Source organism: Onychostoma macrolepis, chromosome 01 (genome assembly GCF_012432095.1).
Source record: "Onychostoma macrolepis isolate SWU-2019 chromosome 01, ASM1243209v1, whole genome shotgun sequence".
NCBI lineage: Eukaryota > Metazoa > Chordata > Actinopteri > Cypriniformes > Cyprinidae > Onychostoma > Onychostoma macrolepis.
In genome coordinates, this window is record NC_081155.1 from 15,627,730 (window position 1) to 15,648,863 (window position 21,134).

Below are 21,134 nucleotides of genomic sequence, written 5' to 3' on the forward strand. Positions count from 1 at the left end.
CAATACTATTAACTAGCTTGTTTTGACATATTCTATTTTAGCTAACTAATGTTAGCTAACAAGTATATATCATTGCTGTCAGGAAGAAACCTTGTATCTCCATATTTCATCATTTTTATTTTTTGTCATAAGTGCTAATGGTCACCCTTTATGTCTGTCAGTGTTTCTGAAAAGTAATGGTTTTGGACATATAAGGTTTCTGTTTGACAGCGACAATATATAATCAGGATATACATGATCAGCTGCTTGTTGTGCACTCTTTATCCAGAGTGTTAGTATGGCTGATCCCAGACATTCTAGATTAACGGCTGAAATGTTTGTAGAGATGCTACATGATGAGGAAGATCAGACAATTCTTAGTCCTGATTCAGAGTCTGAAATACCTGATGCTGATGACCTAGACTATATGTCACAGGGTCAGTCTGGAGTTGTGGGTGTAAATCCTAGATGAAGAAGACTTGTCTGATGAGTCCTAGAGGAAGAACACGGAGGTGGCCCATGGTGCTATGATGCAATGTGCTGGATGTTGCCACCCTCGATGCCTACACCAGGGGCAGCCAATGTTGGTCCTGAAGAGCCACAGTCCTGCAGACTTCAGCTCCAACCCTAATCAAACACACCTGAACAAGCTAATCAAGGTCTAAGGGTTACTGGAAATCTAGAGGCAGGTGAGTTTTTATCAAGATTGAAGCAAAACTCTGAAGGGCTGTGGCTCTCCAGGACAGATGCTGACCACCCCTGGCCTACACCAACTTCACTGAACAACACCCTGATTACATAGGTGGTGTGCCCAATGCATGACAGCTATCCATCAAGGAGCTGGTCAAAGAGCTTGTCGTGCCACATATGAAGAGGTGCTTGGAGGGCAGGCCCCACCTTCAAAATCATATTAGATAGGCAATGGGAAGATGTGGGATAAAAGACAAAACACAGTCACCACCTGGCCACAGGTATACATCAGACAGAGCGGTCAATCGAAGAGGAAGAGGATCTGCTCAGCTGCCAAAGGCAGACAAGTCAGCAGCCGGTGTTCAGTGTCAGGCCTGTGTGCAAGGAGCACAAACCTGCAGATGTCATTTGTGAGGCATGTAAGCACTGAGATGGCAGTTTCAGATAGCGCTGTACCTGTATGATTTTATTTTGTTCGTTTTATTTTCATCTATTCGGTCACATTCACTACAATTCACTACAGTTGCACTACAGACAGTTCAATTTCAGTGTTATCGGTTATCAGCGATATGTGTAAATTATGTGTGACAAAATGGCAAATAAACATATTTAAAGTGTTAAATGTGTTGGTCTAAATAACCATTTTAACAAAATGTCTTTATTCTTTTGTTTTTTCATGCTTGCATAGATGGGTCATTTTTGACCCATGTGTGTAAACTTGATGTAGTAACAAAACTAAATATTAATTTGTGGTCATTGTAAAAATATATCTTGAATATTCATGGATCATGGAATTTATAGATCAGGAAATATTAAATGCTGAAATAAACTGATTTCAAAAGATAAAACAAGAAAATGCCCAGCGAAGCATGAAATAACATAGGAAATAAAAACGGGTCATTTTAGACCCATGTTGTGCATTAGAAGGGGTTTTCATAGCGTGTGCATCAAAGGGTTCAAATAAAACAAGAGATAAATCCATTTTCGTTGTTGTGGTAACAACAATACAACATACAAAACTACCATATTTTGCTATAAGTTTGATCGCAACATATAATCATTGCTGTTAATAGTGTTAACTGCATGATTTTTACCGTACACTTCTGCCAGAGGGACATCAATTTGAGATTTTAAACTTAAATTTTCTGTAAAGCTGCTTTGCAACGATTTGCATTGTGAAAAGCGCTATACAAATAAACTTGAATTGAATTGGTAATAAACATTCTGCCACAAATGTTGTTGATTGAGCTTAACTTCTATTATACCAGCCTGGTCTTGCAGCAATTCGTACATATTTTACGGGGTGGCTAATTCGTACGACCTCACTCATACAAATTCATTTGATTTTTGCTAAATCATATGTATTTTACGAGTTGCCAATTCGTATGAATTTGTACGAATGACCTAAACCTAACCCCGCCCCTAAACCTGTGAGGTCGTACGAATTAGCCACCTCGTAAAATACGTACCAATTGGTCGTGAGATAGCATTGATTAAACCCACAATATTAATTAAACCTACAATTTTAAAGTTTGTAAGCCCAAGTTATTGTATGGCTTCAAAAAGACTTGGAATAAAGGACACAAGTCTTGTGGACAACTTTAAATAGTACTTTTAAATCAGCTTATGGAAAATAGTAGCATTAACATCCTTCAAATCATTTCCTTTTGTGGTACACTGAAAACAAGAAAGTCTGAAACACCTGGAACAGCAAGAGGATGAGTAAATGATGAGACATCTTTCCTTTTATGTGAACTATTAGAAAAAAAATGTTAGAAATAAAAGTGTTTCAATAGCCATTACACAGGGCAAACAATCATGATTCATGGCATGTTGTGGCATGAACGTCTTGTAGTGGCCTATAACAAGGATTTAACAGATGGAAACAGCTAAGGAAATGTGTCATATACAAAAGCTGACAAGACAGCAGATTGTCTGGGGAGAGCCTCAAGGCAGCTTTGTAACGTTCACACACACAAACACATTTCGGACATGTGGGGCTCTGTTGGGAACCAGTGCTCGCTAATGAAGTGAGTGTGTGAGAAAACATGTCACACACACACACGATTTCCACAAAGACATAATAGAAGCAATTCTGTACACCTTCGGAGGAGGGTTTCAGTGCTCACTTCCTGTCTGGAAGCATGAAATTTTCCATTGTATGACCCCCTATTTTTACTCAGTCCCACTTCAAATTCTCAGCTGACTAATGATGACAAACCTGCACTCCTTTTCCGAGGCGGTTGTGAATACACTCTTTATCATCCTACCGATGCATGTAAAACTTGTCCCGGATCAGAGTAAAAGCCAGTAAGAACCTTGTCTAGTGTATGAAGGAGTTTTTTTGCACTTTCTGTAAATACAGCCAAGCTTCCATTCAAAGAGAGGAAGTCAGACCGTTCCTGGGGATTAAAACAAGGGCATGTGGGTTCACGTTTCCCCTCCTCCTTTTCTCTATCTCTATCCAGCTGTTTGACAAATATTACTAATGAGACTGAACAACTGCCTTTCTTTTTTTTTTTTACTCTCTTTCCAGAGTATGTGGAAGCCTGTGATACAAGGCCATGCATATTCTGAAGTCTCACTCTCTCGGGAGAGAATGTAGTGAACCTGTGGCAAAGCAAATGACTCCAGTGCAAGTTATGGGGGAGGATGCTGACCTGAGAACAGCTCTGCAGCTCTCGTGGTTAGGAGACAATGGGCCCATGTTAAACAAGCTGTTCAAAACAAAAAGCCACAACTACTGATGAATGTCAAGGCTGTTATAATGTACCATCATTTAGAATGACAGAATACTTGGTTGACTGGCTACTGTCTAAAAAAACTGGGTTTCTCTATTTTTAATGGCAAAGCAGTGTGAAAAGTTGAACCTATCTTTTTATGTACCACCTTTTTGTTTCAGCATGCACTCAAGCTGGAATGAACTTTACAAGTTTATAATGCACAATCTTAATTTATACCTGGAAATAAACTATGCTTGAGTATTGTGAATATGAAAAATGAATAAATGTTTAGGCCTAAGATTTTGTACTAGAAATAGGTCACTTATCAACTGGTAACATTAACCATCTGAACTCTTTGTACAGTAGGTCAGATATATTTGCTTCCACTGAAGTGCAAGATGCTCTTTGGATGATCATTCTCAAATCATGCATGATCATCGGGTTTCACACACATTTATGGAGTTACACAAGGGAGGGATATGCAAAACACAAATAAAATCTCAAATCCATACAAATTTTAAAAATAAATTTGCACTTAAATTGTGATATCAATGATGGAATTAGTCATTAAAATGCTGTATTCAATCAGAAAAAAAAATAAAAAATACAAAATGCACTGGACTTTTGGACCTTTGTGTAGCCTATAGGATGAACTCTGGGGGGAATTGGGACCGATTTTCAAATTTACTCTATGTAATTTTTGTTGAACTAGTCTTTAGGTAGGCTAATCTATTTGGTCTAATATATGCTTTCAAGAAGTGGTATCATAAATATTTAAAAGAAACCGCAGAGTCCATCTTTTGCAGGAAATACATAAGCTTCTACTCCAGCCATATATGGGCACTTCTTCGGGCCACTAAACCCAGAATCTGTCACTAAAGTTGTGGCCTAAATTGCTCGAAAAGGGGGTGTGACAAAGTTTAATAACTTTTGACCACAGATGATCATAACACGCACGCCATTGATCATTAGATGCACAAATATTCTTCATAACATTGGATAGTTTTTCTCCATGTTCATAGAAACAATATAGGCTATACCATAATTGTAGCGTTTTCACAAATTGTGATTATGCTGTTGTTATTGCCCTGATTATGCAATTGACATTAGGCTACTTGCAGACATGTTATTTCATTTGAATCTTGCATAGAAATCTAAATCCACAAATTCATTTGCCAAATGATTATAATTGAGTAGGCATATGCAGGTGTTTAATCTGAGGTCATCTTTTTCAGTACTTTATTTATTTATTTGTTGTTGTTTTTAATCTTAAACGGACGTCTGTAGTTTGTATGTGTATTATTCTCCAATAAACATAAAACAACTCATCTCGGCTAATGATAAAAAAAAAATGTTTTTTTTAAAAAGCAGACTTTTATAGGACAACGCAGAACCAGCTCAAAACGTATTTGGTCATAACGTTGCAGAAATGTTCTTTATCATGATCCAGATGCGTCTTTCTGTATCTCAGCATCAGGTTCGAGAAGGACGCAAGGTGAATAGGTAGCCAACTCACGTAATGTTTGGATGGATTCCTCCTCTTCTCCACATCCACCACTTTTACATCCAAAACTGTCCTAAACTGCATTGTGAAAACAGAGGCTTCGGGAGCACGGCTACAGAATTAAATGGACAGTCACGAAGACGTTTGCACGAATAATATCGGTGTTCCTCTTCTCAATGAAAGCAAACGATTGCTGCCCCGTCCGTCCGTCCGTTTAATCAGTCCGTTTATTCCCCCCTGACGTAATGTAGAAATGAAGATCGAGTAATAAATCATGCAAAACTTATATCCGTCCGCAGGAAACGCACATTCCCGTATCCATTCCTCTCACAACGCAGAGCGGATTCTCGAACCGCCGCGTTCCAGCAGAATTCGAATCGAGACGCGTTCTACAGTGTCATTCTGGAATCCGGATCGACGCGTCATAAAGGCACGAGCGCGTCCTTTGTGTGGACTACAGTAGTGAAGCTGAAGTCTGGGGGGTTCTCCTCAAAACGTGAGCGGAGCACGTCATAAAGGCCGGGGCGCATTCACCGCGAAGTCCATTCGCAGGAAGCGCGCGCACACGCTGGGATATTTGGGCAATGGGGCTGGGCTTCTTGACAAGGGCTCTGTTGCAGTTTAAGAGCCTCTACAGGGAGAAGAAGAAAAAAAAATACGAGTGTTGTGTTGATATCATTGTCCTCCTTCGTAAAAGAGACAATGGCTGGATTTTACAGACCAGGCATTATTTGCTTGTTTCAGCTTGTTTAAAGGCCAATTGTGTGAGAAAAGAATGCGGTAGCGTATCTGGATTGTAATAAAATCATGTCTCACACACACACCAGATATGAACTGACATTTGAAAAACGTTCCATAAATACAAATGCAACATTTGCATAGTATATACGCATACAAACAGTTTAATAAAAGTCTGCTGCGCTTCTATTCCATAATATAAGAATATCACAGACAGTGCGAGACGTGATTTCTGTTACTCATATTTCCACTGAGCATACAGAGAACTGAACGCGCACAGATACAGATGTGCTCATGGACAGTTGCGTATCTATTTGCTCACAGTGACCTCCTTAGGCCGTGGAGTGTAACTACAGGTTCAAACGACCCAATTAGCTCACCCACTATAAAACCCCAGGGCCGTATTCATGAAAAATCTCAGTGCTCCTAGTAACAAAATTCGAAGAAAATTCTTAGAGATGTGGGTGTTTCCTCTTAAAATTAAAGAAAATTCCTAGTAAAGAAAAAAAAGTAACCCTTAAAAGTGGTTTTAAGGTCTAAATTTGTTGGTAAACTACTTTTAAAAGGCTTTAGAGTTTCTTTAGCGGTGTAGAAAATTGACAAAACACGAAGAGGGAGAAGAAATATGTTGCACACAATGCATGACAGTGAGTTAATAAAACGCTACACATTAGATCGTGCAGGGATCATGTTTGTGACTCATCTTATTAGAAACATGCTAACATCTCCGACAGCCAGAAATGGATACATTAGCTACATTACCATCTTTGGAAACTGGAAAAAAATGCTACTATGCAGCAGTGATGATTTGGGTCTGTCACAACCTTCTATAAGCAAAGTGATCACACAAACAATTACCTTATTGTGTCGCTGTTCATTTATTATCAAATACGGTAAGTAGCCTACGACACTAACAGCATGGTAAATAAATAAAAAAATAAAGAATATATATACATTTACAATGTATATGTATACAATGTGTCTGTGTGTATAGTAAAACAGGAAAAATTACGCCTATAATTTCAAAGTGAAGGCTTATAATAGACCCTACACTTAAAAGCGCTCTTTTATTTCCTTCATTGACAACCAACCAATCAGTCTTCAAAAGGCTGTGTCATACCTAGCAACAGCGTCAGCCCATCTTTTTAACAGGGCTATAACATTTGGGTTAAACAGTAGAAATACTCAATTAATAAAAGTTTGTTTAAGCTATTAAAGAGATAATCTGACATTAGGAATAATGCTTGAATATGTCTGTATGCTCTTCTTATTCTGAACCATTGGGGGGGGAAACGATTAAAAAATAAATAAATAAATAAAAACAATCAATTATGTATAAAACTGACTTTAATTATTTAAATAACACGTCTTCATGATTGTTTTTTAACACTGATTATATTTTATGGAATTTAAAAAATGACGCTACAAAACAGTGTAGTGTGCTTCTGTTGTGCTTATTATGTCACTATTGCATTCTAAGAACGTCAGGGCAACCTCCAGCACCTCTCGACTCAGATTTTGGCTGTAGCGCTGCCTCACGCTGGACAAAATATGCAGGACATGGCATCCTTTCTCAGCATCTGCCAAAAAAAAAAAAAAACTGCATATGAGAAAGGTCCTCTACTCATGTATGAGTATATGTTTTGAAATAATGTTGCCTGCCTGTACATTATCTCATTATACTAATTATAAAACAAAATACAATAAATCAAGATTTACAAAAATTAATACTGCTTCAAATTGAAACTATAATTTGAAATGAAAAGAATATCAGTTATATAGTTTATTATACAAAATAATCTGACCTGCAGTGTCTGAACAACCAGAAACAAGTCTTCCAAACAGTGTAATAATATTAATAACATGACTAGTATGCAAAAAAAAAAAAAAAAAACTCACATTTTTCCCGTTTGGTATCCTCTCGTAAAACATCCTTGATCGCTGTGTGAAGATCTTTGTCTTGCTCTGTCACCTGAAGCAGCCAATGTACCGAAAATATAATTATATTTAAAACTAGTTTAAGACATTATATGTTATATAACATTTCTGTTGTGATCAAACCACATTAAATCTTATTTTAAAATCCCAGTGGTACAATCCTGAAATGTGTAGAAAGCATGTGTAGGAAGCAGATATTAAACATTATCCCTTTAATTTTGTTCAAAGTCTCCTGAGGTAACATTAACACTGTTTGTACTTGCTAAGAGGTGCGTGTAACCATCGCACGTACATTGTAGACTTCATCCTGGGTCCGTATTTTCCGGAATATTTGTCCCTCATCCTGGAGAACACTCAGAGTCTCTTTCAGAAGGTTTCGAATTTGTGTGGCAAATGACGTCCCGGGCTGATCTGACTCCTTCAGACAAAAAAAAAAAAAAGCATTATGACGGATGAGTCACTTCAACAATGAATCACATTTCTGTCATGCATCATTCAAAATTACCAATTCAGCCTCCCAAAAAACTTCCAACAAATAAAGAACATTTAAATAAAATGCAAATTCAATGCATGTTCTCATTTGACTACTAAGGAAGATATCGTTAGGCTTCTCATTAGTATACTTCTCATCACCATATGCTGTTGTCCTTGAAATTCCAGACTAGCAGCATCTCATAAAAGTGCTACAGACGATCACTCCCTGCTGCCATCAAACAGCACAACACATCCTCCCTGCCGTGCCCACCATAAGTTATTCCTGGCTCTTATATTCTGTTATACTCCAGCCAAGAGTAGTGACATTGAACAAGGACAGTTTACTTTGATAGCTTTATGCATTCATCTTTTGTGTATGCAAAATCTGCATATATCATTTCTATCTATCTATCTATCTATCTATCAGAGTATAACGGAGGTCAAGGTCAGGCCCAGTACCTGTTCTGCTGAAGAACTCTGGATCAGCGGATGCAAGAGGAACTCAACATCGTATGGACGAAACCTGGCAACCTCTTTCTCTAAGAAGAACTCCTTAAGGGTGAGAACGGCCCGAGATAGCAAATAGTGGAAACGCGAGGAACCACCTGCTCTGTAAATAAAATTTAGGAGCACAGAAAACATTTTTGTATTTTGTATATAAGGAGGAGGCAACAAAAGAGCAATGATATGTAAGTGCTATAACAAGTCTCAGTTAGCCTAATGCAGTACACGTAGCAAAGTTTTTTTTAATAAATAAAAAGAAAACAAGCGAGAACAGAAAAAGAATAGAGCAAGCTAGTCTTAGAGGCCTTTTTTAATATATGCATACATTTTTCCCTTCAACAGAATTAGGTTAATGTCACTGCAGCGTAAGATCTAAGATATCACAATCTTTCTGTCTGACTCACGCTGTGCCGCCCAGGTCATCTCCTGGCATCTGGAAGGGCTGATCATAGCACTTTCTGTACACCTGAGGCATTTCCAGCATACGCGATATCTGCTCTGCCATCACAGGGTCATCTACTTTATCTACACACAGAGTGATGATTACAGAAAAATAATTATAAATGAAACCATCTGTTTTACAAACAGCCTCAATCTAACTGATTAAACAAACTAATTATCTGCCAGAATAGCGTCTGAATCCCTGAACATTTGACTCACAGAAGGAAGTGGCGCTGATCTCCCTCGCATCCCTGGAGGTTTTGACGGTTCCTCGTACCCTCAGCAGGTCTCCGATCTCCAGCACAGTGCTCTTCTGTTCAGTCTCTTTCAGCCGTTTGAGTTCATCTTCAATGTTAAATCCTCTGGAGGATCCACTAGGATCTCTGGCTACATTAACATTAGCACTGGATTAGTACTTTTAATGGGTAAATGTCCATTACATATATTTTCCATAGCTTTTTATATTATTTTATTTTTGGTAATTAAATATTTACTTAATGGTACTAATGTTGTGTCAGAGTTTTCATAACTTACATTTAGTTGATTCTCCTTGATCACTGTATTTCTCATCTTTCCAACAAAGACAGTTTATGACACCAGTACTATCATCCACTGTGTGTTGAAGGAGAACAGACAAGAAAGTGTAAGACAAGTTTTTTTTCAGGTGCAGTCCTTGGTCACTTGGTTCCCAGGGCAAGATAGCACACAACCAAAAGCAAAATTACTAGTCAAGAGCTAATGTTTATGGAGGAACAAAGAAAATTTCCAACTTGACAGTGACCACCACTCTTTTTTTTGTGATCTATTTGATAACACATTTTTTTTTAACTTTATATTTTTAATTATATTTTATTTCATATTTTATTATGTTAACTACTTCAACTATATTTTACTACAATATTTATTATTTATATTATCGTTGCTTTATTTATTTTATTTTTTGAAATATATAGACCTAATAAGGCAATGCTAAAATGTTTACACTTTTATGTTTACATATTAAAACATAAATAAATAACATGTTTTTCCAGACCTCCATAGCAGTAGAAATCTTCTCTCTCCCTCTTGTAAACAACTGTCCCCAGTACATCCACCTTGAAGATTGGATGAGTCTTGTAGAAATAAACTCCTACAAAACATCACATTCACATGTCAAATATGGGAGCTTTGTGGCAACAGAGTCTTCTTATCTATACATTATTATTTAAAGACAGCACCTGACAAACTAACAAGTAGCTGACAAATATTGTGAACACTTTCCCACTTATGCAAAACAATAAGTTGCCGGAATACAGGTGTTTAGAAGAGAGTTTAGAAAAGTGCTGTAGTAGCCTATTTTTATTGTCTTTAAATACTGTATTTAAAGACAACTCCATTAAACAAAATGAAAGGGGCCAGGAGTTAGCTTCTTGATTTTAGGCTAACGTTACCAGGTACTTGTCTGGACTCTTTCATCTGTAGGATGTCAGTGATGTAGAGTCTCGAGTATGCGGAGAAGACGGGGTCCAGACCCCACAGCACAGACGGCAGCTCATCAGCATCAGCATCTCCGGGATTCACTGCCATCGGACATCACTGTGACAGCACAAAGTTAAGCACCGAAAACTAAGAGAAGCATAAACACGACAGCAAATCTCCGCGCTTCTGGGGTGACCTCGATTAAACTTAGCTTGCTTTACTAAATACCGCAGCAACAGGAAATAAACAATGCTGGAGCCTGATGAACCCAAGAAGTCATGTTTGTGTTTTTCCGCTCTCTGCGCAGTTGAGTCACTGCGCATATACGACGGAGCTCCGCTGAGCTCATGAATATTAATTAGGTTACGTGACAGGACGCTCGAGGAAGGCGACCAAGCTACTTCTATTAGCTAAATTTAGTCTACATAAATGTAAATATAGGGGAAATCAGCTTTGTGTTTCATTTTAAAGAAGTTCAACCATATCTAAAAAAAAAAATTAAAAAAAATCTTTTGAAAAAAAAGAAAAGAAAGCTGTAAAATGTGTTAGTATTTGTAAACATTTGAATTGTATGTTTTTATTTATTTGTTTGTTTGCGTTTTTGAACCAAATAATGTTGTTATCTGTAAATCTGATGGTCGGGGGGAGAAAATCATAGGCTCGCATATGCAAACGGTAAACGGGTGGCCAGACGATGGCGCCATGCATCTAGTGAAAGACGGGAGAGCGCCAAAGTTTATGACAAAAAGTCACAAATGGTGCGTCTTTTACAACTCAGTCTTTAGCAGATAGCTAAACCTCGTTTTCAGAATGAGTAACTAATTTAAGAAAAACTTGTGTTCCCTGACCGGGAATCGAACCCGGGCCGCGGCGGTGAGAGCGCCGAATCCTAACCACTAGACCACCAGGGAGCATTGTGCGTCGACACCTCGTCTGTCTTTTTGAGCAACAATATGTTCTCAAAGAATCGTAAAGGACTTTCAAAGAATACTTCAGAAGATAATCATCTCCCTCGAAAGATTTATTGGACTTATTGTCCAAAATACACTAATTCTCTTCTGGACTTTACAGATCAGTACGCCAGGGTCTTGTGAAACACTGTATTTTAAGATTTCGGATTGTTTTTCCTCTTTAGTTTTTACCATCCACAAGAGTCTTGAAATATGGGATAGAGATCTTTCTTTCCTACAGCTGTCCCCGTCACCCAATCTGGCCAAGCCAGATCCAAAAACCCTTTACAACCCAGCTAATAGACCTGGGCTGCGTTTTCCTAAAGCGTCGTAAGCCTAAATTGATGTATTTAGGCTTAAAATGCTTTTGGGAAACGCAGCCCAGGGGGTACCTTTTTTTGTGTGTGGTTCTAGACATTTACTTTTTCTCATTTCAGTTTTTTAAGCCCGTTTATGTGTTTTGAATGTGCTGAGTCAGACCTGTAAAACTGAGAGAAGTGCTGACTCATCCTACCTTTGAGATTCCTTTGTAAAACTGTCCCATTATTCCAGACAGAGATGGACAGTTTCTTCCTCGTCTCAGCAGAGGTGTGTGTCAGGTCACTGTAAAATCGTAAACAGTGATAAAAGACTGATATTTGCAAGAAGAGTGATAGCTGCATCTGATGGGATTAGAGTGCATAGAAATTGGCCATAAATGCAGCTGTCAGATATTGATGTGAACTCACTGAACCAAAACTCGCAAAGCCATATATTATGCAATACCATTAAAATAATCATCACGGTACGATAAAATAGTCAGACTGACTCAAATAATAACTAGTGCACTCAAGAAACACACACACAACAGATAAGTTATCATCGAGGAGTATAATATCTGTTTTATTAGCCTACTATTAAGGCAATTATGAGCTCTTTTAGAGACAGTAAACCATTTAATACTGATCTGAAACCTGTTCGCTGTAGCCAAACTTCTGAAAATAAGACAAAATGTGTCATGGATGATAGCTTTCTATGCATTTTCGAATTGTGTGACGTAGCCATCATAGTCCATAACCTGACCTTTGGACAGAAAAGTTAGGGCAGATTAACAGTCAATACAAAGAAGAGGTCAAAGAGTAACTGTTCACGTATTGATCACATTTTCCAGAAGTGCAAAGCGGTCAATTTGTTCTCTGATTGCATGTAGGATTGGTCTGTGTCAAGCTGACCTACTCGAAATACTGTTTTAGGCAAGATGCAAAAGTTTTCAGATGCCTTATGAGCAGCATTAGTAGGAATAGTTCAGTTTGTATTATTTACTCACCCTCATGAAATTTCAAACCAGTTTACTTTAGTTCTCCAAGGAACACAAAAGGTGAATTGCAACAGACAAAAACACCATAAAAGAACTATAAAAGTAGTCCATGTGACAATATACAGTATCAAAAGTCTTCAAAGGTCATGCAAAAAAGTACCTGTGATATGAGGGTGAGAAAATGACAGAATTTTTTTTTTGGTTTTTTTTTTTTGAGTAAACTATTCCTTTTAAGTTTGATTTATAGTTTAAACCTGTATTAATCACATTAAAACTAAATAGCCATTGCTTTTATGCTGAGTCACTAAAACAGTTCTAAAACCCAACTCTTTTGGGTCAAAGTGTTTTTAACATTTTGTAGGCCTACAAAACCATTAAATTGAGCATTAAATGGAAATCCTGTGGCAGGTAACTGTCTCTGTTGGAGGTTTGTCCTATCCCAGCAGTACCCGCTGGAGCCTGTCTGCAGGGACGCTGTTCTCCTCCTCTGACTCTGCGTCGCTCTGTGGGTTTGAGCTGCAGGGAGAGGAACACTGCGGCGAACAGAGGTAATGCATAAGCGGCAGGCGGTACTTCCCACAGAAATCCACAAACTTGATGTGCCTCACACATGAGTCAAAGTAAACACCTAGAGGGCATGATGGCAGAGATATAGAGAAATGTGAAGAGGTGGACAAATATTCAACATGTCAAAGACAACAATAAAAATCTGCAACTTTGTCAACCTATGAAGTTTATAGTTAAGAATCAGTCAAAAGCAATTGACCCTTCGAATGGAGTTTGATTGACAGGTGATCTGACCAATCATAATGCCGAATCTGCCTTTTTTGTCCAACAAACAAACCAGACAGGAGAGTATATTAACGTTGGTGGACTTAAACTTGAAAAATAGTGCATATAGACGTCTTTCCACGGTTGAAACAAGATACCTTCTGATGTTCGTTCATGTTTATTTCATAAAATAACTAGTAAAGAGGAAGAGATGATCGGTTCACCTGCCGCTTGAACTGAGGCGCTACAGTGATCTGTCACGACACTTTAAAGAGCCACAAAACTTTATTTATTGTGAGAATTTCTTAGAAAATGACAAAGCTGACACTTTGTTTCATACCTAAAGTAGCCTGCTCTGTCTTGTCTGTTGGCGTGTTGTCAGTTTTCACTTTGCTCCGCAAAGTATTTTTCACTGCGTGAGAACATGATGTGTGGCGCAAGAGCGTAATGGCTTGTCAGACATAGCAACAGTAACTAAAGGAGCGGGTCTTAGTGAAGGGTCAATTGTTGTATAATGTTGATTACAATTACATTTAATCATTTTGCAGATGCTTTTATCCAAAGCGACGTTGCGATTGACACAAAAATTCCCTCTTTGTAAAGAAAAGCATAAATTTGGGTTATGTTAAAATTCCAACTTTCAACAATTTAGTTGCAAACTTGTGCACGTTAACATGATTTTAGCATTTAAAAAATCACTTACTTTACAAAGCCCCTAAAGGAACCTTTGCAAAAATAAAATAAATCCATTGACTTTTGCATGCGACCTAGAAAAGAAAAAATTACTAGCATGGAAAATTTATCGCGCGAACACAAAAATTTCACATAAGCATGCGAATGTTTCACATAAGTACGCAGAGGCTTCACATGCTCGTGCAAAAAAATTTATTTGTAGGCAAAAGTCTGATTTTTATTATATATTTTTTTAAGTTCTCTTTTGGTGTGTCATACTAATCTTTTCTGTGTAAAGTTATACTACAAGCACTTGCGCTACTTCCGACAACAGTCCAAATGTAGACAGCCTCGAGCTGTAACAGTGTAACATGAAGATGAAGTAATCAACATTATACCACAAATCCCATCAGTTGAGGTAACTGGTACTGAACCCAGTATATTCCTTTAATTAATGTGTAATGTAGTGTAATTAATGCACGATGCTATCTAAAGCAAGGTTATCCTCACAGGATATAGATTATTTTTTACTGTTATCCTAAATATGTCTCTTTTTCATAGATTATACAGCCTTATTGTCCTCCCTACCTGCACACTTTGGGTTGGGACATTCGCTAGCCAGGTTTAAATAATGGATCATATTGGACGGTAGGTCACACGAGCTGAACGGAAGGTTCTGGGACTTGATGGTGCGTCCTGCCAGCTCCATCAGGGATGGAGGGTCGTAGGTCATATCCTTGATGAAGCGCACAACAAGTGGGTTTCCACGCAGACTGAGCTCTTGCAAATGGACGAGGCTGAGGATCTCACGAGGGAGGAAGGTAAGCAGGTTGTTGTGGAGACTGAGAGAGAGCAGGGAGTGTAGTCTGCAAGGACAGAAATCAGATCATACCATTAAAAAATATCACATAACTGCCTGATTTAACAACATACAGTAAGTAACAAAAGATCTCACTTGTTGAGCTGGGGTGGAATGCTTTGGATGCGATTGTCACATAGAACCAGGTATCTCAGACTGTGGAGGTTAGCCACCTCAGGTGGGATGGAGGAGATGAGGTTTCCTCCCAAATACAGCATCTCTAGACTGTAGCATCACATAACAGAGGTCAGAAGTTGAAGACCCATGACTTTAAAAATCAAAGTTTTGTAGCTTTTAGTTTGTGTTAGCTTTAAGGCTAGTTATAGCGTATGCTAACATACTCCTACAAATTGACAAAACAAATTTTAGCAGATTTACTACCTGGAAAATTGCACAAAATACTAATTTCTCATCTTGCCAAAGGGGGTGTGTTTAAATCTTAAATAAAAAGCCTGAATGAGAATGTGCCCGTTTTTAAACGTGTATATTAATATGGGAAAAGCTAAAGTGAAATTACTGTAATGTAGAGGTGAGCAATCATACAATGAGGATAAAAAGGAGTCAGGCTTGTAACCTGAAGGTTGCCGGATCGATTCTCGCGCCGGCAGGAATTAAAGGTAGGGATTGTGAATGAATAGCACTCTCTCCACCTTCGATATCATGACTAAGGTGCCCTTGAGCAAGGCACCGAACCCCTAATCTTCTCTGGGTGTGTGTGTGCATTTGTTCACCACTCACTGCACTTGGATGGGTTAAATGCAGAGCACTAATTTCGAGTATGGGTCACCATACTTGACAATATGTCACTAACTTAACTTAAAACACATAGGGGGAAGTTCAGAGTTAATCTACTGTAAATACAGAATTTAGCAATGCCATTATGAAACAGGAAGATCTACTTTTAACTTTCTAGTAGGTTTAAATAAAACCAGAGATCATTAACTTAAGAGTAAACAGACTGTTATGTCAAGTACTTAAGCAGTTCTCCCATTCTATTGGTTAGTCTTTTACCCAAACCAACCAACCCCATGCATTCAACTGCTGTTTTGTAACACTGATCCAAGCCAGATGCAAATCTGTACAAGGATCTCAACAGCCCTCAAGAGATACAGTTGAAGACCCATGGCATTAAAATCTAATTTTTGTAGCTCTTAGCTTGTGTTAGCTTTAAGGCTAGCTATACAGTATGCTAGCATACTCCTACAAGTTGGCCAAACAAACGTGTATGAGTACACTAGGTATAAAGCAGTGTATATTAGGGATATTACAGTTAACTTGAAATAATAAAAAAATAAAATAAAAAAATAAAAATGTTAGCTAACAATAAATTTTAACTATCTAATACATTTGTATGTTTTTATTACTTTTATTTTTTAATGCTGACAAAGCAACTTTTCTCATTTTCATTTAGTGTTCATGTACTAAAATAAGTAAAACTGGAAAAATAATTGTAAAAAATATTTTTTAAAATGGCAGAACACAATAAAATTATGACATGGTACTATGTTATGCCATAGTAAAAAATGAACACCTGTGTATTTATTGTTATTATTATTCATGTATTTATAATAATCTATCAGAATAAACGGTCTGTTTTTTAATTATTTATTGATTTATTTTTATTTTGTTGTTTGGGTCATCGTATTAAGAGACAAAGAAACAAACTCATACCTGGTCAGGCTCTCTATTTCTGCAGGGATATTCTTCAATCTGTTTCCTCCAAGTGACAGGGACTGTAGTGTGGTCATTTTGAGAAACTGCATGGGAATGTCCTCAAACCTGTTCCCACTCAGATTCAGAGTCTCTACCTGCATGCGTTCAAACTCCTTAGGGAACGAGGACTCATTCAGAAGATTGTTCTTTGCTACAAACGTCTTTAGGTTTGCTAGGCGCATAATGTCATCTGGTATGACTGTGAGCGCATTATTGCTGATATCCAGATATTCCAGGTTGGAGAGAAAACAAACGGAAGGTGGAAGAAACGATAAACGATTGTAAGTGAGATGCAGCTGCTGGATTTGTTGTCTTTTTCTGTCCGTGAGATGATCCAAGCTCAAGTCGTCCAGATGCAGACGCGACAAATATAAAACAGAACACTTGTCGTCCATGCTTGGGAAACGAGCCATATGGACTAATTAGTACAGCAAAATAATAAAATAGGAATACAATAAAGCAAAGGATCACACTTTTTAAGGGTGCAACAATCTAAAAGGTTATCGCCTCGGAATTCTTGTCTTGATTTATAATCCATACACATATAGCCTATTATATATAGATGATCCTCTTTGACTAAACTGACTGAACTGCAGCTGTGAGAAGTGCGATCCCGAGTCCTGACCGAAGACTTTGGTTTTATCTGTACTGGAGTGCGCGCATGTGTCACGCGGCACGCCTCCTGCAGTCAGTGGTTGGTCATCCAGGGTCCAAACATGATGCAAGTTTGCTCCGTCTCAAGGCTCTTATGCGACCCTGCACGTCGGTGTTGCCAGACGTACGATAATTATCGTATTTGTTCGATAATTTTGACCTCTGTACGATCTATAATGAAAAAATAGTTTTCAGAATTTTTTGACACTTCATATAATGGCAGTTGTAATCATGGGGCTTCTATACTCGTGCACAAATAGTCTCATTACAGACGCTTTAAATGGGCTTGTGCACATATGGGGTGTCCAATAGGTCGATCGCGATCAGTCTATAGCAAAAGGCAATGCTGGTAGATAGCACATCATTTAAAGGGTTAGTTCACCCAAAAATGAAAATTAGTCCATGTTTTACTCACCCTCAAGGCATCCTAGGTGTATATGACTTTCTTCTTTTTAAAAGTAGTACACAAATAAAGTGCATCCATCCATATTAAAACGTGCCTCACACGGCTCCGGGGGGTGAATAAAGGCCTCCTGTAGCAAATCGATGCGTTTTTGCAAGAAAAAATCATGTCAATATCAATATTTGCTGCGACGCACTGCCCTGCTCGCTTCCGGTGTAGACACGATGTTATTTATCTATTGTGGTAATTTGCAGGCCGTGTCAAAAAGTTGTTATTCTAGATAATGTTAGTCTTGTGTACGATAACTTTCTTCCAAATAGGATAATTTTGAGCTTCTGGTACCATAGTTTGACATTTCCAATCTGGCAACACTGTCGCACGTGTAGTTACCCAGATAGCAGACCAACACTGAATCAACATTGAATCAATGTTGATGCATCAATCAAATTATCATTGAATCAATGTTGAAGTTTATCATTGATTTTTCATCAGGTTTGCACCCTGGAATAATGTTATTTCAACGATGAAAAATCAATCAAAAATCAATCAAGATGGTCATAAAATCAACATTTCTTCAACGTAAATTAAATCACTTATTTAACATTGAATCAACATAGAAACATTATCAAATCAATCCTGCTTTTTACTCCTTTCAAATCAGAGAACATGCAGTACTGCAATTAATATGGTTTTAAAATAAAAGTCACTCATAATAAACAACATCAGTCAGTTTACATGCAAAAATATTTATTTTTGCCCCCGCACTATTTGAACAGGAAATTAACATTATATTCAAGTAAAACATGTGATTCTTTAAAAAAAAAAAAAAGGCTTAAGCCAGAACTAGGCCTTAAATTAGGATACTTAAACAGCTTTATGCAATAAATAAACATTACTGGTGTGCATCTTGAGACAGGCAATGCCAATGACATTAAGATCTGTCAGAGCAAGTTATTTTCAGTTAAGACTGCTCAAACATGCATTTTAGTCTGGGACTAGCCTTGTGAAACTGGGAGACAGAGCTTAAAATACAATTTACATACAGAATATGGTCAAATGAATGACAAAGTGACTTAATTACATGGAACAGTTCATTCTGAATTTATAAAGCAAATGCCAGGAGAAGAGCCTGTAAAACTGACACATATAGGCTAACAAATGCAAACTGCATCTGCAAAATGGAAGTAAATGCAAATGAAAACTCACCATCAAAGGCAGAAACACTAAAGTACTACAGACTGAAACATTACCAGTTTGCTGTTTAGGACTTGAAGCTTTCATGGATTGAAGCTACTTTTCTGATTCAAAAAAGATGTCTTTACTCCTCATTAAACGGATAGTCTGATGAACTCAGGGCTTTCCACCACAAGGCAATGCCCACAAGCCGTTCAGGACCACAACCGAGCCATTTTTGCACCGTCACAGCAGGCCTCCTCTTTCTCGGCTCTCCCTTGTTGTTGATAGGCATCTAAAGTATAAAAACAAACAGGATGTTAAAACTGCACAATGTTGTAAAACATTTGATTAGTAGTAGTGTATAACTGAAAAAAGGTGGGTCCAAAGTATTTGGAAATGTGACTTAATGTACTACAAAATTAAGTGCAAATTGAAATTTGATAAAAGGTTTACATTCAAGCTAAAACATGGTGAATTCAAATTTAAGACTATTTAATTTTAATATGGAAATTAAGCACCTATAGACATACGTATTATTTTGAAACCCTTAATATAAAGCATAATATAAAGAGTGTGCTTAGAATAAACAGATGAACATAGTTATCTTTAAAGTTATCGCTCTTGGTCTGAACGGGCCTTAACCCTTAATAATCATATTAGGCCATTTTGCAATTCCTGTTTTTTTTCTGTCTCCAAATTTAAGACCTCTTGAAAACATAACTAAGGCTTTTCTCATTCCATTTAAGATATTTAAGACTTTTAATGGATTTAAATTTGATCAAACTGATTTTAAGACCAAAGGACCCATGTGGAGACTTACCATGCACATCTTGGAGCCTGGTGTCTCTAAATGAGTTTTTTGTTGTTGTTGTTCATGCTGATCTTTCGGTCTCCTACTGGCCAGTTCATCTGAGAAGCCGGCTCAATGGTTAGAGTACAGCCCAGCATCCTAATATATGCCTCAACTGATGCTCCTCCAACAGCAAAACAGCCAACCTATAAGTGTCAGGAACATATATTTGCACAAAACATGGATAGGTTACAAATAAATATCATGGGAATGTAGTTTCCATGTTGAATGAAAAACATGCTTTTATCAATAAATAAATAAAAACAAAAATAAATAAATCTTAATGTAAATTACCATCACACATCTGTCATCTTCACTTTGAGGAATCCGCTCTGGTAGCTGCGTCTCATGAAACAGACCTCCAGACACTAGTTCAGCCAGTATTCCAGTCACTTCAGAATAAACAATGGAAAAGCATTTTGAGAAAAAAAAAAAAAAAAAAAAAAAACACACAATATATCAACAACTTCTATGATACACAGCGTTCATTTTTCATAACCGTTAGTGTAGTTTCTCAGCTCCAGTCCTCAGGCCCCCCTCCCAGAATGTTACAGCTGAACGAACCAGGTGTTTTAATTAGAGAGAAATGGCTTGAGGACGGGAGATGAGACTATAACTCTTTTACCATTTACTGCTGCAGCTTAAATAAATAGCTTAAAATGCCTCTTTTACAAAATAAAAGATTGTATTAACATTAAGATGCTTTAAGACATATATTTTGTACATTTAATAATGACTTGCCTTTTATTATTAACCTTGATCCAGGAGATTCCATCCTCTGACCTAGATTTAAAAAGGTAAAAGTAAAAGTTAAGAGTATGCAACACCTGTCACAGGTAACAATCAACAGAAATTCATTCTTACCTGATGTGAGCAAACCAAGGAAATGTCCCTCTGATGGGCTACAAAAGGGAAAATGAAGAATGAAAACATAGCTTAAAACATTAGGTTAACCAAATATTGGTTGTAATTAGTTTTGTGTCTTCTTTACTGTTATACTGGAGAAAAAAAAAAAAGTCACCCCCACCTTGGATGACCTGAGCTTTGATTTGATTGGCGGTTGGCAGCCAGCTTTAGCTGCATTACTGCCACCTGATGGACTGGATTGTGGCGCATGAAAAAACCCTCTGAATTCTCTCTATTCTCCTTAGATTCATTAAATGTATGTAAATTTCACATGATTTAAGTCTAATAATTATAATGAATATATAAATTATAAATAATATAAATATAATTATAATGAATATATAAATTATAAATAATATAAATATAATTATAATTTAAATGTTTAATTATAATTTTAAAATAAAAATGTTTAATTTAAGTTAATGAACTGGATG

The 21,134-nt window shown here is 37.3% G+C and overlaps 3 protein-coding genes, 1 long non-coding RNA gene and 1 other non-coding gene across 13 annotated transcripts in view; all 5 read right to left on the reverse strand.

The window, feature by feature from the left end:
* The window catches only part of sh3pxd2aa (SH3 and PX domains 2Aa), a 108,414-nt gene extending 102,883 nt beyond the window's left edge, over nt 1–5,531 (reverse strand). For 6 of the 9 annotated variants that reach the window (XM_058762303.1, XM_058762081.1, XM_058762521.1 and 3 more), the window contains exon 1: nt 4,909–5,531. In XM_058762303.1, the coding sequence (XP_058618286.1) occupies nt 4,909–4,980 (72 nt within the window). In that variant the 5' untranslated portion in view covers nt 4,981–5,531. Of the gene's footprint in view, nt 1–383; nt 456–3,329 lie in introns of those variants that run through there. The other 3 variants (XM_058762377.1, XM_058762151.1, XM_058762440.1) reach the window with 3 other exon arrangements.
* Nucleotides 5,532–6,472: 941 nt separating this feature from the next.
* Nucleotides 6,473–10,765, reverse strand: stn1 (STN1 subunit of CST complex). Its single transcript, XM_058779072.1, has 9 exons — nt 10,422–10,765; nt 10,025–10,120; nt 9,526–9,603; nt 9,211–9,378; nt 8,955–9,075; nt 8,506–8,656; nt 7,865–7,990; nt 7,534–7,606; nt 6,473–7,214 (listed from the first exon to the last, which is right to left on the reverse strand). The coding sequence occupies exons 1-9, from the start codon at nt 10,555–10,557 to the stop codon at nt 7,057–7,059; spliced, it is 1,107 nt and encodes a 368-aa protein (XP_058635055.1). The 5' UTR covers nt 10,558–10,765; the 3' UTR covers nt 6,473–7,056.
* Nucleotides 10,766–11,288: 523 nt separating this feature from the next.
* Nucleotides 11,289–11,360, reverse strand: trnae-cuc (transfer RNA glutamic acid (anticodon CUC)). Its single transcript has one exon. It is a non-coding gene; the product is annotated as a tRNA-Glu (tRNA).
* Nucleotides 11,361–12,262: 902 nt separating this feature from the next.
* On the reverse strand, nt 12,263–18,130 carry lrrc58a (leucine rich repeat containing 58a). Its single transcript, XM_058777212.1, has 5 exons — nt 17,781–18,130; nt 16,670–17,536; nt 15,095–15,223; nt 14,728–15,005; nt 12,263–13,324 (listed from the first exon to the last, which is right to left on the reverse strand). Exons 2-5 carry the CDS (start codon nt 17,122–17,124, stop codon nt 13,131–13,133), a joined length of 1,056 nt encoding a protein of 351 aa, XP_058633195.1. The 5' UTR covers nt 17,125–17,536; nt 17,781–18,130; the 3' UTR covers nt 12,263–13,130.
* Nucleotides 18,131–18,373: 243 nt separating this feature from the next.
* On the reverse strand, nt 18,374–20,438 carry LOC131546951 (uncharacterized). The gene is made up of 3 exons (XR_009272814.1): nt 20,089–20,438; nt 19,765–19,940; nt 18,374–19,236 (listed from the first exon to the last, which is right to left on the reverse strand). It is a non-coding gene; the product is annotated as an uncharacterized LOC131546951 (long non-coding RNA).
* Nucleotides 20,439–21,134: the final 696 nt, after the last annotated feature.